This window comes from Prinia subflava, chromosome 2, assembly GCF_021018805.1.
Source record: "Prinia subflava isolate CZ2003 ecotype Zambia chromosome 2, Cam_Psub_1.2, whole genome shotgun sequence".
NCBI classification, from domain to species: domain Eukaryota; kingdom Metazoa; phylum Chordata; class Aves; order Passeriformes; family Cisticolidae; genus Prinia; species Prinia subflava.
Genome location: NC_086248.1, coordinates 59,472,141 through 59,486,249, shown reverse-complemented (window position 1 = coordinate 59,486,249; position 14,109 = coordinate 59,472,141). Strand labels below are relative to the sequence as shown.

At 40.1% G+C, this 14,109-nt stretch overlaps 1 protein-coding gene across 4 annotated transcripts in view; it reads left to right on the top strand.

Annotated features, from left to right (window-relative positions):
* IPCEF1 (interaction protein for cytohesin exchange factors 1) overlaps positions 1 to 7,571 on the top strand; it is an 88,087-nt gene extending 80,516 nt beyond the window's left edge. For all 4 annotated transcript variants that reach the window (XM_063390143.1, XM_063390144.1, XM_063390142.1 and 1 more), the window contains one exon: positions 1,073 to 7,571. In XM_063390143.1, coding sequence (XP_063246213.1) covers positions 1,073 to 1,273 — 201 coding nt within the window. In that variant the 3' untranslated portion in view covers positions 1,274 to 7,571. The remainder of the gene's footprint in view (positions 1 to 1,072) is intronic.
* Positions 7,572 to 14,109: the final 6,538 nt, after the last annotated feature.

The window sequence follows — 14,109 nt, the reverse complement described above, 5'->3', positions numbered from 1 at the left end:
AAGTAGCCAAGGTTTGTTGATGCAGCATGATGCCTCCTGCTAACTGGGGCTTCTCTATCCTGTGGTCCATTGCATGGAGAGGCAATATGGGCTGGAAAAGCAAAGTGGTTTGTTATGTCACAACACGTGAGGACATCAAAGAACATCAGTGTGTGAAAGGAAGTTGTAATGGAGACATAGCCAGGCTATTTTCAGTGGTGCCCAGTGACAGGACCACTAGTGATGGGTTCAAACTGAAACACAGAAGGTTTCCCCTGGATATCAAAATCCACTTTTTTACTGTGAGGGTGACCAAGCACAGGATGTCCAGGGAAGCTGTTGAGTCTCTATCCTTGGAGATAGTCAAGAGCCATCTGCACACAGTCCTAGGCAGCCTGCAAATAGGTGGCTCTGTCAGAGGAAGGGTTTTGGACCAAATGACTTCCAGAGGTCCCTTCCAAGCTTAACCATTCTGTAGTTCTGTGACACAGAGAGTCTCAGTGTCCCTGCATCAGTCACTGCTCACATCTTACAAGGGAACCAGGGTGCCTGCAGTACATGGTCTAAGCTGCTCTTGCCTAAAGGGAGATAACAGATTTATTAGTAGTAGCTGGTGGCAGATGGCAGCCACATGTACTGTAGCCACTCTACCTCTACTGCCAGTGCACAGTCCAAAATTATGTTCAGTCCACCTCCCAGAGAAGAGATATTTATTACATGGAATATGTGTTTTTTGAGAAAGTTAGAACTGCTGTGAATTACAGAAATAAATGATCTTGTCTCAAGTTTCATGCAGGTACTGTCTTGTTGAGAGAGAACATAACACTGCATAACTTTCACATGAATCTTCTCTCATCAAGTTTTGTTAAGAAGCCTATAAAAACATCTAAATGAAATCATAATTTACGTTTAACTGGGAAGAATTTTTCTGTAGACATAACTTTGATGACCTATGATCTAAAAATGGGAACAAGCTGCCAAGAGAATGGGTAATTTGCCATCTCCCTGTGACATGCAATGTTCACTGAGTGTTTTTGTTAGGGACAGTTGTCTTGATATTTTCTGTGGAAATAACCACTTGTTCTCTTCCTAGTGTAAGGAACATGACCTGGCCACAATTAACCAGTTGCTAGAGGACCCAAATTTGACAGCGGTGAAGTACAGAGAGTGGAGGAGCACGAACATCATGCTGGTCCAAGATATTTATCAGCAGCAGGAGGTCCAGGACATGTCCACAGAGAACAGTGAGGAGCAAGAGGTGACTCCACAGCCAATCACTGACAGTGCTATTTGACTGATGGCACATGGCAAGATTTTTCTTCACGGGTCTTCTTCACATACAAGCAATTTAAGCTGCTGTATCTTGAGATTTGTTTTTCGCAAGTGTGCTTCAGAGGAAAACAACCCATTCTCCAAAGTTTTGAATGGTCTTGCAGAACTCATTTAATGTAAAAAGAGCAGGTTTCCCAGACTTGCCCAAGTTCCCCAAAAAGCACACCTGAACGTGGCCTGCATATAAGAAGATTATTTAACAAAGCAGTGAAGAAACAGTTTTTGGAGAAGAAAATTATGTGTGTTCCTGGAGGACACAGAACTGTGTAATATGTACTGTATAAATATGAGAACCTAAGGATTGTTTTAGCCATACAACTTACCTTGAAATGAAGCTAAACTGATACCAACAGGATGTTGTCTACCTTTTTACCCTCTAAGGTAACCCGATGTACAGATTTTCATCTCTGGACCCATTCACTTTCACCACTCTATCAATTTAAACTAAGACTAATGGAAGAGTAATTATGCATGAGTTGATGCTGTAGACAGCTGCCAGGCACCCAGTTTGGGCTCTGCCTGATGTTTTATGAGTTGCAAATTTATTTATGGTCCAGACCAAGAAGGTACTGTCTTTCTACATGAAGAAGAGGTCTCTCAGTTTTTGCTAACATGTAATTTACTCTTCAGTGAGACAAGTTTCAACTTTTCTTATGGACTTGGCTGAATTTCTTGGAAGATTATGTTTTTCTTTCTTATTTTTGACAATTGGGACAATAAGGTACAAGTTAATCCCAGAGTCTAACTTAAGGAAGGTGATTGTATCCACAAGCTAGAAGCTAAATAACTATACTCCTAATGTGGAGTAATGTGGAGACCTGGAAGTATAAAACAAAGCTGCAACTATTTTTGTAAATATATGTAATTTTATGGCTTATATGAATGTGACTATGTACTCTATAGATGTTTTATTTATATATTTATATATACTGAATTTCCTAATATAAATAGGCACATGTGGACCAAGCTCACCCAGCTGCGCGTGCTTACAGATTGACTTGAAATGCCTCTATGTTTTGTGTTCCATTATAGATCACAGTAATGGCTCTACAGCTGAGACTACCGTGAGACATCTGCTGTGACTCTTTCTCTGCTTTTCTAGCTTTGAGTTTTAGATGAAGATTTTAGGGTCTGAAAAAAGTTTTCTAGAAAGTTTCAAGATTTCCCTTTGGAAAAAAAAATAAGACTTTTGCTGCAGGATCATGATTTTTTGGCTTCGTTGTCCTCAGTACAAGGTTTTGGGCTTTTGCCTTCCCCTCCTCTGCAGTATAAGGAATTTTTTAGAGTGATGAATTTTGAAAAGCAGGAATTAGTCCATCATTCCAAAATTAATGCCACTACAGGAACTGCAACCATCTGCACTTCTGTTCCGATTGCATAAAAATATTCTTTGTCATTACTTTTCAATACAATTAATCTTTTAAAGTAAAATACATTATAGAAGTGCGGCCATATTCATCTGTCTTTATACATTTTATGTTTTATCATAGCTTGATTGAGAAAACAAAAGATAATGGTGTTAGTGGGAACATATGAAATCTTTTCCACCTGTGTAGTGATTAGTTTGACTGTTGATATTGCATTTTTAATACTCAACAGCTTTCCTTTTAAAATAGAGGCAAGGAAATAGATGAAAAATGACTAAATGGGGAAGCAGATACAAAACCCCGTATGGTTAAAAAGGTATCCTTTTCAGGAAATCATCGTATGAGCTGTGATTTCATCACTTCTCTAATTCTAATTAGAAGTTAAGGAAGCTTAATACTTGGTACAGTTTGGATTGGAGTAATTGCATCTTAAAAATGGAGCCCATTTTTAGGTTGATTTTCTTTTTTTAATAATTCTTCCACCATTCCCATTGAAATGCTGTCAGTTAACTGCTGAGAGCACCCTGAAAATTAGGAGTGTAGGGACTAATCTGCTTGGTCCATCTCATTTTAAACTACCTAGTGCTAAGTAATTGATAAGTATTGGAAGTCAAATTACATGTACATTTTCTATCACAAAATGTGATTTCTATCTTTCTCACAAAACAAAGCATGTAAACACAATTTTCCTTCAAAAGCATCTTCACTTAGATGTTGAAAAGAAGCACATGGTTAAGTGGTTGTTGAGCTGGGGCAGAGAAGTCAGTGCCTTGCAGTTCTGAGCAAAGTCCAAGTCAATTCCATTTGCTGAAGTAGATTTGCAGTATACAAAGAAAAGCCTATGTGGCCTGTACATGCTGTGTTGGCTCTTTTCACACTGCACTTGTATAAGCATATACAAAACAGCTTTCCCAAATCTAGAGACAAAGAGATGCCCTTGGACTGCCCAAACTCTAGTGCTGGTTCTGACGGATTACATAGCCTAAAATTGCTTTTAAATTAAATTACTCTCTTTCAAATGGTCAGTACATACTTAGTATTGAACTATTGAGGTTTTGGAGACCTGCTGAGAATAGGCTCTATCATCACTTAGAAAAGAATAGAAAATACTTAAATGGGGTTACCTTAATCCCAGTTACAAATTTAACAAATTTCTTTGTTCAGGAAAACAAATGTCTGGGTTTTATGCAAGTACTGTGAGGGAAGTTTAGCTCCACTCAGTTACTATTTAGACTCAAAATAATGGAAAGTGTGGAAAATGTGAAGTGAAAATTGCAGTGAAACAGGATTAATTTTCTGGCATTGCTAATTACTGTGACAGGTTTTTTGCCTGGGTTTATCACAAGGGGCTGCCCAGCAGCATGAAAGCCATAACTGGAGACAGAATTATGCACAAGCTGACAGCTACAGCGGGGAGCCACCTCTACAGGAGAAATTTGGACAAGTCTGTGCTCTGCTCAGTGATGCTTGGAGTAACTGGTATTTCTTGGTCTGGATTTGGAAGACCTGCACTATTGACTCATAGCATAGGGAGCTGTGCATCCCTAGTGTGTGAATGCCAAGAAGTCTTTCATCATCTGCCTCAAGGAACACGTTTTATACACTTTTTTGGGAGAAGTACATGTGTGGAGATATGTGCACATGCACAATTTTTCCTCTGTCAGTAAAGCCAGTCAGTTGGTGTGGCAAGACCAGCAATGGAGATTTTGGAGTTCCTGGTAACAATATCTAATTTCAAATGTTTCTGCAGCTTTTCTGGAAATCAAATCCCTCTGTTCTGGTGGTGTAAATCTCATGAGATACCAGAATGAGGTGGGATCGCATTTCCTTTCCTATAATGCAAGAGATTTCATGTGGGGATTGTGAATAATTTTTACATCTAGCTCTGATGATTCAATCAATACTAGGGTTTCACCTTGTCATGGTTTTAAGTGCAGCTGGAGATGAAACACCTTGCAGTTGCTTGCTCACCTTCCCCTCCTTTCCTTCCCCATCCCTGTGTATTGGGGAGCAGAATTGAAATAAAACTTGTGTGCAGATTCAAGAACAGTTTTATAATTTAAAATAAAGTAAAATACAACAATAATGGTAAATACTAACAATGACAATAAAAAGGAAAGAAACCCAAACAAGTGTTGTACAACACAATTGCTCACCACCCACTGACCTGCCAGACCCCTCTTCCCAAGCCCAGATCAGGCCCCCCTTCCAGGCAGCTCCCCCTGGTTTATATACCTGGCATGACGTTCCCTGATATGGAATATCCCTTCGGTCAGTTTGAATCACTGGTCCCAGCTATGCTCCCTGCCAGTTTGGGTTTTTTGTGTATTTCCTCACTGGCAGCGCACAAGACATGGAAAAATATCCTTGACTTAGGATAAACATGGCTTAGCAAAAAACCAAAACACCACTGTGTTATCAATACCATTCTCATTCTGAATCCAAAATAAAATGCTGTAACAGTTACTGAAGAAGAAATTAACTCTACCCTAATTGATATCAGGAAAAAACAAGAATAAATAATGTACTACTTCTCTTTTTTTGCAAATAATTTGAATTTTGGAGGAAACCATCATACTGAGAGAAAAGGCTCAGAGAAAGGTTTGGGACAGTCAAGCAGGGAGGGGAAGAAAAACATGGTATTTGACTTAAAACTCTGTGGAAATCCAGAATTTAAAATTATTTCTAACTTGGAGAAATTATGTGTGTTTTACAGCTATTGTGTGAGCCTGTAAGCTTATCTGTCTATTACGGATTTAATATGAAAACCTGTATTTTTAAACTTTTCAAGTGGCAAAGGAGCCCGTGTAAGCATATTTTTATGAGGGGAGCTCCATGTACTGTGATTGGGTTTTGGGCTTTGAACTTTTTTTACTCTTTTGCTCGTTTAGCCATACAAAAGTAACCAATTGTAACCATCTGTAACCAAGTGAGGGCCCGAGTTTACTTCATTTATACCAGACATGTCTTTCTGCTAACAGGAAGCCAAAGTGGTTTTCTTATAGTAGTAGAGCCAAAGTGGAATTTCCTGTTTTGTGTGGGGCATTTCAAAGCAGCAGACATTTTAAGATGTCAGTGAGAATTTCCTTGATGCTTGAAGATTTATCCCACTTTGGCTTTCTTCAAGCTGCAACATTATTGCATTTTTTAAAAACTGCCTTCATTCTGAACAGCAACAAAATTTGAGGTGAAAAAAGGAAAACAGAACAGAAAAAGCTCAGAGCTAAGGTCATGCTGAAATTCACATCTCTGCATAGGGTAGTAGGAGCTGAGCTTGCCAAAAGCCAAGCACTTAAAATTTGTAAGGTGTTGAAAAGAGTACTACATTCCTTGACATTTGCTATGGGAGAAGTTCCAAGACCTGTCTGCTCCGGAAAAATGAATATTTTCCTAATTTATTTCCTCCTGATAGAAATCCAGAGGGAGTGGTTTATAAGATGGCAGCAGGTTAACGATGAAATATGCACATAATTCATTGATAGCTCAACAACCTTGATGTATGATATGGAAATTGTTGACTTCAGATCACTCAGCCTGTAACACAGAAAATCCATTTCTTTGGGAAAGCATTGTAGCTACCAGTGTCTGAAGCTTATGCACCCCATCCGGTCCACATGAGGTCCATTTTGAAAATGTAGGTGAACAGCCTTTCTGTGGAGGAAATAGTTTGTATCATCATACCATAGTTTAGGAACCACTCCCTGTGTCCTAGGTGCCTTAGGACCTGCCCAAATCATTCTGACTCTTGAAGCTGCTTATGGCAGTTTCATCTTCTCCCAGCTAAAAATAAAAAGAGGATATGAAAACACATCTCCCACTCCCACATGAAGAAACACTAGCACCAGTCTAGCAGAGATTCATGTAAGTCACCTTATTTATGAGTGCTTAGCAAAATAAGTCACCTGGTGAAAAGCCGTTTGTGCATTCAAATAGCAGCGCTCTTGTGCTAAGCTTTCAGTGCAGGGGACTGGCCCAGAGGAAGAATGGGTGTGTCTATCCCACTGTGCTCTGTGTAGAGAGGAAAAGTCATGCACACAGGAATGTTTGCAAGGACTTCCATCAGGCAGTGGGAGGGCCTGCAGCACCGTGAAGGTACATGGAATCCAAATTCAGTATTTTATCTGCTGAGTCTTTTTTTTTTTTTTTTTTTTTTTGTCTTCACTGGTTTAAAACTCACAGCACAATGTTGGCACTCAGCGCTGCCTTTTTACTGCTTGTTGCCTACACGTGTGAATTGCTTTTCATGGAATGATACACACATCTTGCAGAATGAGAGCCTTATGTTTGCACTTGTCAATTAAACACTGAAATGAGAGAATATTTTGCTCAGCCTTTTTTTTTGTTTTTATTTTCACTGCAGATTTTTCAGTTTACTGCTATTAAATAAAATAAATTCTTTGCCTGTTCTTTAAACAAGCAATCTTCCTGTGAGTCTAATATTACTGCTAAATTGTATAATCTGGAACCAGCAAGACTCAATGAATGGTTTGACTGAGGAATGCCCTCCAATAGTTCCCAATGTGATATTTGAAATTGCTTTTAAATTAGTTAACTCTATTTAATTGCTTATTGTAGGCACCCTTTAGGAAGATTAGCCTCTTCTAACAGGTATGGAATATTACTAGATTTTTTTAAGCTCAGAGAGCAACCTGTTTAAATTAAAAGAAGATGGGTATTTTTGTCAAAAAGGTTTCAGTTTAGCTGGTTAGGCCAGCCAGGAAGCAGTATAGTGGAGGTGTGTTTCCTAGGAAATGAGCTTGTCCTAAGGGCTCAGCTGAAAAAAGAACATCCCTATCACTGTCCCCTCTCTTTCCCCAACCTCCTACATGCTCCCACTGCTTGCCTTGGGCTAATCAGCTCATCATTTGGAACTTCTGTCAGCTCAGCCAAGTCAGGCAGCAGGGAACAGACACAGCAAGCTGGATACTCCTTTGCAGTGATGATAACTAAAATTGCCTTATGGAGAAGTTCAGTGCCTAACAGAGCCCTCAGAAGAGCTGCAGCTGGATTCTGTAGGCAGAAGAAGAAGGAAGAAGAGCTGCGTAAGTGGGAGGCAAGAAGGGGACTTTTTCTTTTCAGAAGTAGAGTATTACCTTAGCTCAGGTTCCAAGTTATACCTTTGCTTCCACCAAGTAATGATTACTCTTTTTTCCCCCTGCTAGACAGGGAGTCGTGAAGACAGCCTGAGGAAACAGTTTTCATGTGATCTCAGCCTGTGCTCTTGCTTGCAGTGCCTAATCGCCGCCAAACATTTGGGTTCTGGGCTTGAAAACAGAACTCCATAAAAAAGCATTCAATTATATCTTTCTTTTGGATCCTTCCTGGCATGCTTGCTGTGGGAATGCTGACAGGAAAGGCAGTGGGGCACCATATGTCTACCCCTATGCCTGCTGTAACACTGCACCTCACTGGCTTGGGCTGCTTCTGGTTTGGCTCTTGCTTTTGCTTTACACCCTCTTGTGGTGGCACAAAACATAAGCTGTTCCAAAGTGTTATAGAGGTATCGTTGAGTTGCTCATTATGATTTGGAGATTTGTCTTTTGTCTGCTTAAAAAAACACCTGTTGGGCTTTATTGGGTTTGCTTCCTGTGAGCTTGGGATGAGCATGATCACTAGCAACACAGAGGGCAAAGGCTCCATCCCTGGCATCTGACCCTATTTCATCACTGCTTATTTTGGAATGGCTCAGTCATTGTTCTTCTTATTAGTGTGACTTTTTCTTATTGCTGGAAGAAAGTGCCTACTGTCAGTGAGAAAGCTGCTGTATTATCTTCTAGTTCTCAAGAAATCTCGTTGCCACTAGGTATTGTTTCAAATTGTCTAACAGAAGCCTTGGCAGTACATGGGATACAGTGTACAGTGACAAACTGCTCTGTTATTTTGATAGGAAAACTGTATCTTTCCCCTTTCCACTTCTTGGCAAAAGTGCTTTCAGTCTTGGGCAGACAAACAAGTTCTTGTACTGCCGGTGGGAAAACACAGCTTCTGCAACAGGGTCTCAGCACGTTCCTGAAGGAGAAAACTGATCCCTCAGCACAGCCTGCTGGCTGCTGGCAGCACGACAAGCAAGGGGGGAAATCACAGGTTTGTGTGAAAGAGAGGAAACAAAAATAAGAGGGTTTGCTGCAGGATCACGATTTTTTGGCTTCATTATCCTCACTACAAAGTTTTGCGGTTTTGCCTTCCCCTCTCCTGCACTTGTACAAGTTTGTGATGGTCTCAGCCCACATTTGAGGAAGTTTTGCAAAGAGGTGACATCATTTACTGCAGCTGTGGAAATGCAGATGCTGTCTGGGACACTGATCCTCTCCAGACCTGAAACAGAAACAGTAAAATGAAACCTAGGTCAGTCTGGAGGTAAAGGTGAGGAAAGCTCTGTGAGGAATAGCAAGTGAACACCTGAGCAGCAAAGGCATAAAGTAAAAAGTGCTGGTAAATTAGGGGGTGTGGGAAAGGGGTAATTATTGTCTGATGAAAAATGTTCGACATGAAATTAGTGGAACACTCCAAGTGGCCTTGCAATGGATGGGGATGATTTTTAGTATCTGGTTATTTAATATCCATGTATTTCATCCAACAATTTGTTAAAGCTGTTTTGCAGAGCACCCTGAAAGCTGAGGATTCAGATGTCAGAGACTGTTTTGTGGAAAATGCACTTAAGGACCATGGTCTGTTTCTGTCCCTTGTGAAATGTTCTGTGCATGCCTGGTGAAGCCCCAAAGCCACTATCATAGCGTGTCACAAGAACACAGCTGAAAAGTCAAAGGCCAATGCCCTCAGCCCTTGCAATGGCAGCCATGTCCTGGTAGTTGACAGGCCTGCCTGTGCTCTTGTGGTGCTGTTGTTGAAGTAGAACTTTTGTTTCTAAGGTGCAGTTTCCTAAATCTTATTTTTTCACAGAGAGTAAATTCAGTTTACCTTGGCTAGCACTTGAGTTCATATGTTACAGCAGCTATGAAGATGACTCTGATAGTGGTGTCATTTGCTGTGAAATTTGGAAATTTCGCTTTACAAATATCAGGAGGAGTTCAAAATCAGATTTCATACTGTTGTAAAACACACATATCACCTTCCCAGATAGATGTCATGTTTCATCATGAGCATAATTTGTTTTCTGTGAAACAATTTATTCTGTTCATCTTGCAGCTGATGACATGAGGCAATTCAGGTGGCTGTGTTGTTTCTGAAATGTGTTTTCTAGCACAAGAAAAAGAATGACTTATGATGCTGGTACTACTTGGAAGAAGCAGATGAGAGCCTCAGGACTGAGGCAGCAAACAAAGCTCAACACTTTGGAGACAATGACACAAATGACATCTTCAAAAGGTGTGGGAACTTCACTCATTAAAGAGAGAAAGGAAGCCTATCCCATAAGGAACCAGAGAAATGATGAAGGCAGAGTTTGTGTGACAGTGCTATTCACACAAAAAATCAGTGTGTGAAGTAGCCCCTGGGAATAAAGCTCAGATGCAGGAAGGTATGGACTGTTTTAGGAGCACGGCTGCTCTGAAGGATTGTAGGGTGACCTGGTTGGGCCACAGCCCAGGCAGGACTGGACAGCACATCAGCTGACATCTGGAACTAGCTTAATGACACAAGGCAAGAGGGTCCCATGGAGAGGAAAGACAGGATGAAAAACAGCCTCAGTTCCCAAGTTCCATTTTTTTCATAGACGCCACCTGGCAAGGTAAGCAGAGCATCCAGACATAGTAAAGCATATCTTGTCAAGACACGATGGGAAGGTGACACGAGAGAAACTGCAGTAGGTTCAGTTCCCAAAGATATATTTGTACGTAAGAGGCAGCTGCAATAGTTCAGTACCCTGGGCCTGAACTTTGGAGTGTAGCCTGAACCATGCTGCCACTTTTGGCAATGTTCACAGTTCAATTTCTCCAGCCTTCAGTCTTCTAGTGATTTTGTTGCTTTGGAAGACATGAAATCCTACTGTGTGGGTTTACACCTTCCTTGATATGCTATCTACCTCCTGGATAGGAAACAGTGATAAATTCTGTTTATGGTTCAAGTGAAGATGCAGAGATACTGCACAATAGCCTAGAAAGACATAGCTATCTCCAGGATCTTATTCCACCTGCAATCTCCCAGAGTTTCACAGTAAATGACTTTGGATGAGGATCTTTGCAACAATTTCGTGCTTCTAGTTTGTCAAAATTTACAATAAAGATCAGAAAAATAACTATACACAAAGCTGTATTTAGTTCTCAATGTAGAATCCAATTAATTCCACTGCACCAAATTCACCTTTGGCATTAGCTGAAGAAAGAGATACAGGTTTTTCTTTGATTCAGTGAAAGTTTTGGAAGAATTTGTAGCTTCAGTATCAGGCTATATTCCTAAATGCCACATTAGTGAGGAATATAAAAGTAGTACAGATCAAGATGAAAGAGAGACATTTATTATGTACTGCTCCAATTAATCCTTTCTAATCCCGCAGCCTTTTCTGGAGTACACATAAATTTGCACATACCCAGACATTCACAGATGGAGGTGTTTATATTGGTTGCAACAAAACACCTTAAGCTTGAAGAAAGCCCGTACACTATTGAACACACCTTTTTCTTCATAACACTTTTTTAAAAAAACATTTTATTTCACTGTTCTTTTTATCATAAACTAAAAAAAAAAATAGTACTTCTAGCACTTTCATTGACATCTCTGCTAAAAGCCCAGCTGCAGCCATCAAATACATTATTAGAAGCTATGCACTTAAAAGAATTATTATTTCTCCAAAAGAGGACACGAAAGAGGTTTGGGGCTGTGTTGGAGAAGAGGCAGCAGTAGTTCCACTGAGCTTACACCAGACAGATGATGAAACAGCAACTACAAAGCAGAGGCAATAATATCAAAGGGAAAGGAGTGGAGGAGTGGAAAGGGGAAACCTTAGTAAGACAGCCTGTGGAGATAAACACCTAAGTGACATTTAAAATTTGCCTCAAGTTTTACTCTGTTAAAGGTAATACGGATTTCACTGAATTTTCCTGCATAATAAATTTACTTACGCTGTTTGCTTTCTCCCTCTTACTCAATTCTAGACTGTATTTTATTATTGATGTATGTTAGTTTAGGGCCCGGGAAGAGATTTGCTGAAATTTTGCCACTGTTATCTAAAATCTATTGCAACTAGTGACTTGTATTATTATTTTTAAACCAAAACACGGTGTGGATTTCTTTAGATGGTGTTTTGCTGATCCCTCACAGGCAAATTAACCAATGTAGAGACTTGAAAGCCAAACCCATAGGCTACAACCTTTTGTTCAGACTTTCTACACAAGCATTCTGCCAGTCTTTTACCAAGTCCAAGTGATCTCAACGCATGATGCTTTGCTTTAAGCGTGGAGGGAGGGTATTGGTTCAATAAGTTGAAATCCCACAATACCTTTATGATATTTCTGTCTAAAATGTCTCTAGTATATATGTATACAGGGGAGCCACCTGAATTTGCCTTCACTTCCTACTGATTGCATTTCCTTTTCTGACTGTTTAAACACCCCTGCTATTAGAGGGACTAAAACTTCCAGCTGGTGAAGGGTCTGGAGCACAGGTCTTAGGAGAAGTGGCTGAGGGAACTTGTGGGTGTTTAGCCTGGAGAAAAGGAAGCTCACGGGAGACCTGAGTCTACCTGAAAGGAAGTTGTAGCCAGGTGAGGGTTGGTCTCCTGTCCCAGGTATGAAATGGTGGGATGAGAGGAAATAGCCTCAAGTTGCACCAGGAGAGGTTTTAATTGGATATTAGGAAAACTTGCTTCATGCAAAGGCTTGTCAAGCATTGGAACAGGCTACCCAGGGAAGTGGTTGAGCTCTGATCCTTGCAGATATTTAAAAGATGTGTAGATAGGGCCCTTGGAGACATGGTTAAGTGGTGGGCTTGGGAGTGCTGGACTAATGGTTGGACTTGATGATCTTAGAGCTTTTTCCCCACCTAAGTGTTTCTATGATTCTGTGATTCTACTTCAGCTCAACCAAGAGGCAGAAGTACAGGTAGTGTGTACATTTACAAGTACCTGTGTAATTCCACTGCTACTTCTACTTTCACACAGTTAACACAGGGTTTCTCTGCCACATCTAGTGCACAGTTTTCTTGGGGGAGAAGAAAAGCTTTCTTAATATTTGGCCATATTCAACTTCCAAATTACAGAAATTATGATGGCAGTATAAAAGGCAACATAAATGCTCTATCAAATGCTTTAAAAAAATCTTCTGCTGTTCTGCAATGAATTGCATTAAGCCAGAGACCATCAGCACAGAGGGAGGTTATAGTTATTAGCAACACCAATGTTCAGAGTGTGCTCTGCCTCCCATTCAGAGTTAATCTGGTGATAATATTAATCTTCTCCATTACCAAGAATTAATGTCAATGCATGAAATTTTGATCCACCATAAGTGGATACTATGATACAGTCTGATCCTCCTTGAAAATAAAAGTCTCATAAACATTGTATAATAACTTCTGTGTTAGTCAATGTCATGATGCTACCATTCTCTATTTTTATCTAATTGCATTATGATACATGGAAGCAATCTTGATTTGTAAATCTTTCAGAGCAAGAAGTTTTGTCTGCCTTCATCATCAGGCTCCTTATCCCATTTGGATCTACTAGGTTGTATTTAACCCTCTGACTCAATGTCCAGGACTCTTGGGAAGAATGAGTTCTGATGCTGCCTACTGACAGCGTTACAAGGGAAAAACACAATAGATATTTACAGAAAGAGATTGTGACAGTAAATTGATGAGCAGAAACAACATGATGCATCATTTCAATGTGAACAGCGTACGCCTGCAGCCTGCCTGTTCCCTGTTCTTTTGTCTTCTCTTCTCTGGAACATCAGATACAAGAAAATATCCCAGTGAAGAAATACAAAAAAAGCAATTAAATCTGAACAGCCTGTATCATCTCTGCACAATTGAGTAAACCAAGCAAACATTTAATACTAGAAATTTGAATATGTACGTTTGCAGAACTGGTAAGAAGTGAGAGAGAATTCAGATGATCCTGAACTAAATGGCATCTTACTCACAAATAGATTGCTTTTTTTGAAAAATCCAAAAGAAAATAACTAGTTGTTGGAAATCTGGGGCAGGGCGGGGCGGGGGGGGGGACACGACGCAGTGGCAGGGAAGGAGAAGAATATGATCCTGTGTCAGGTAAAAAGTTCAGCCAAAAAATATATGAAAGTGCAAGCACTTTTGTCTTCATTTTTTTTGACAAAATGTAGTACATGGAATCGCTAATAAAGAGAAAATTTTAAAAAGATCAGGAGAAACAGCAGCTGGACAAATTAGGAACTGGACACCAGTAGAAGTAAAGTGCTGATCCCGTCATCTGGTTTGGAGATTTCAATTCCCAGATGATTTTCCAGGCAGTTAACAGTCCTGACACAAAAGTCATCACTTTGATCCTACATGTTGAAGAAAA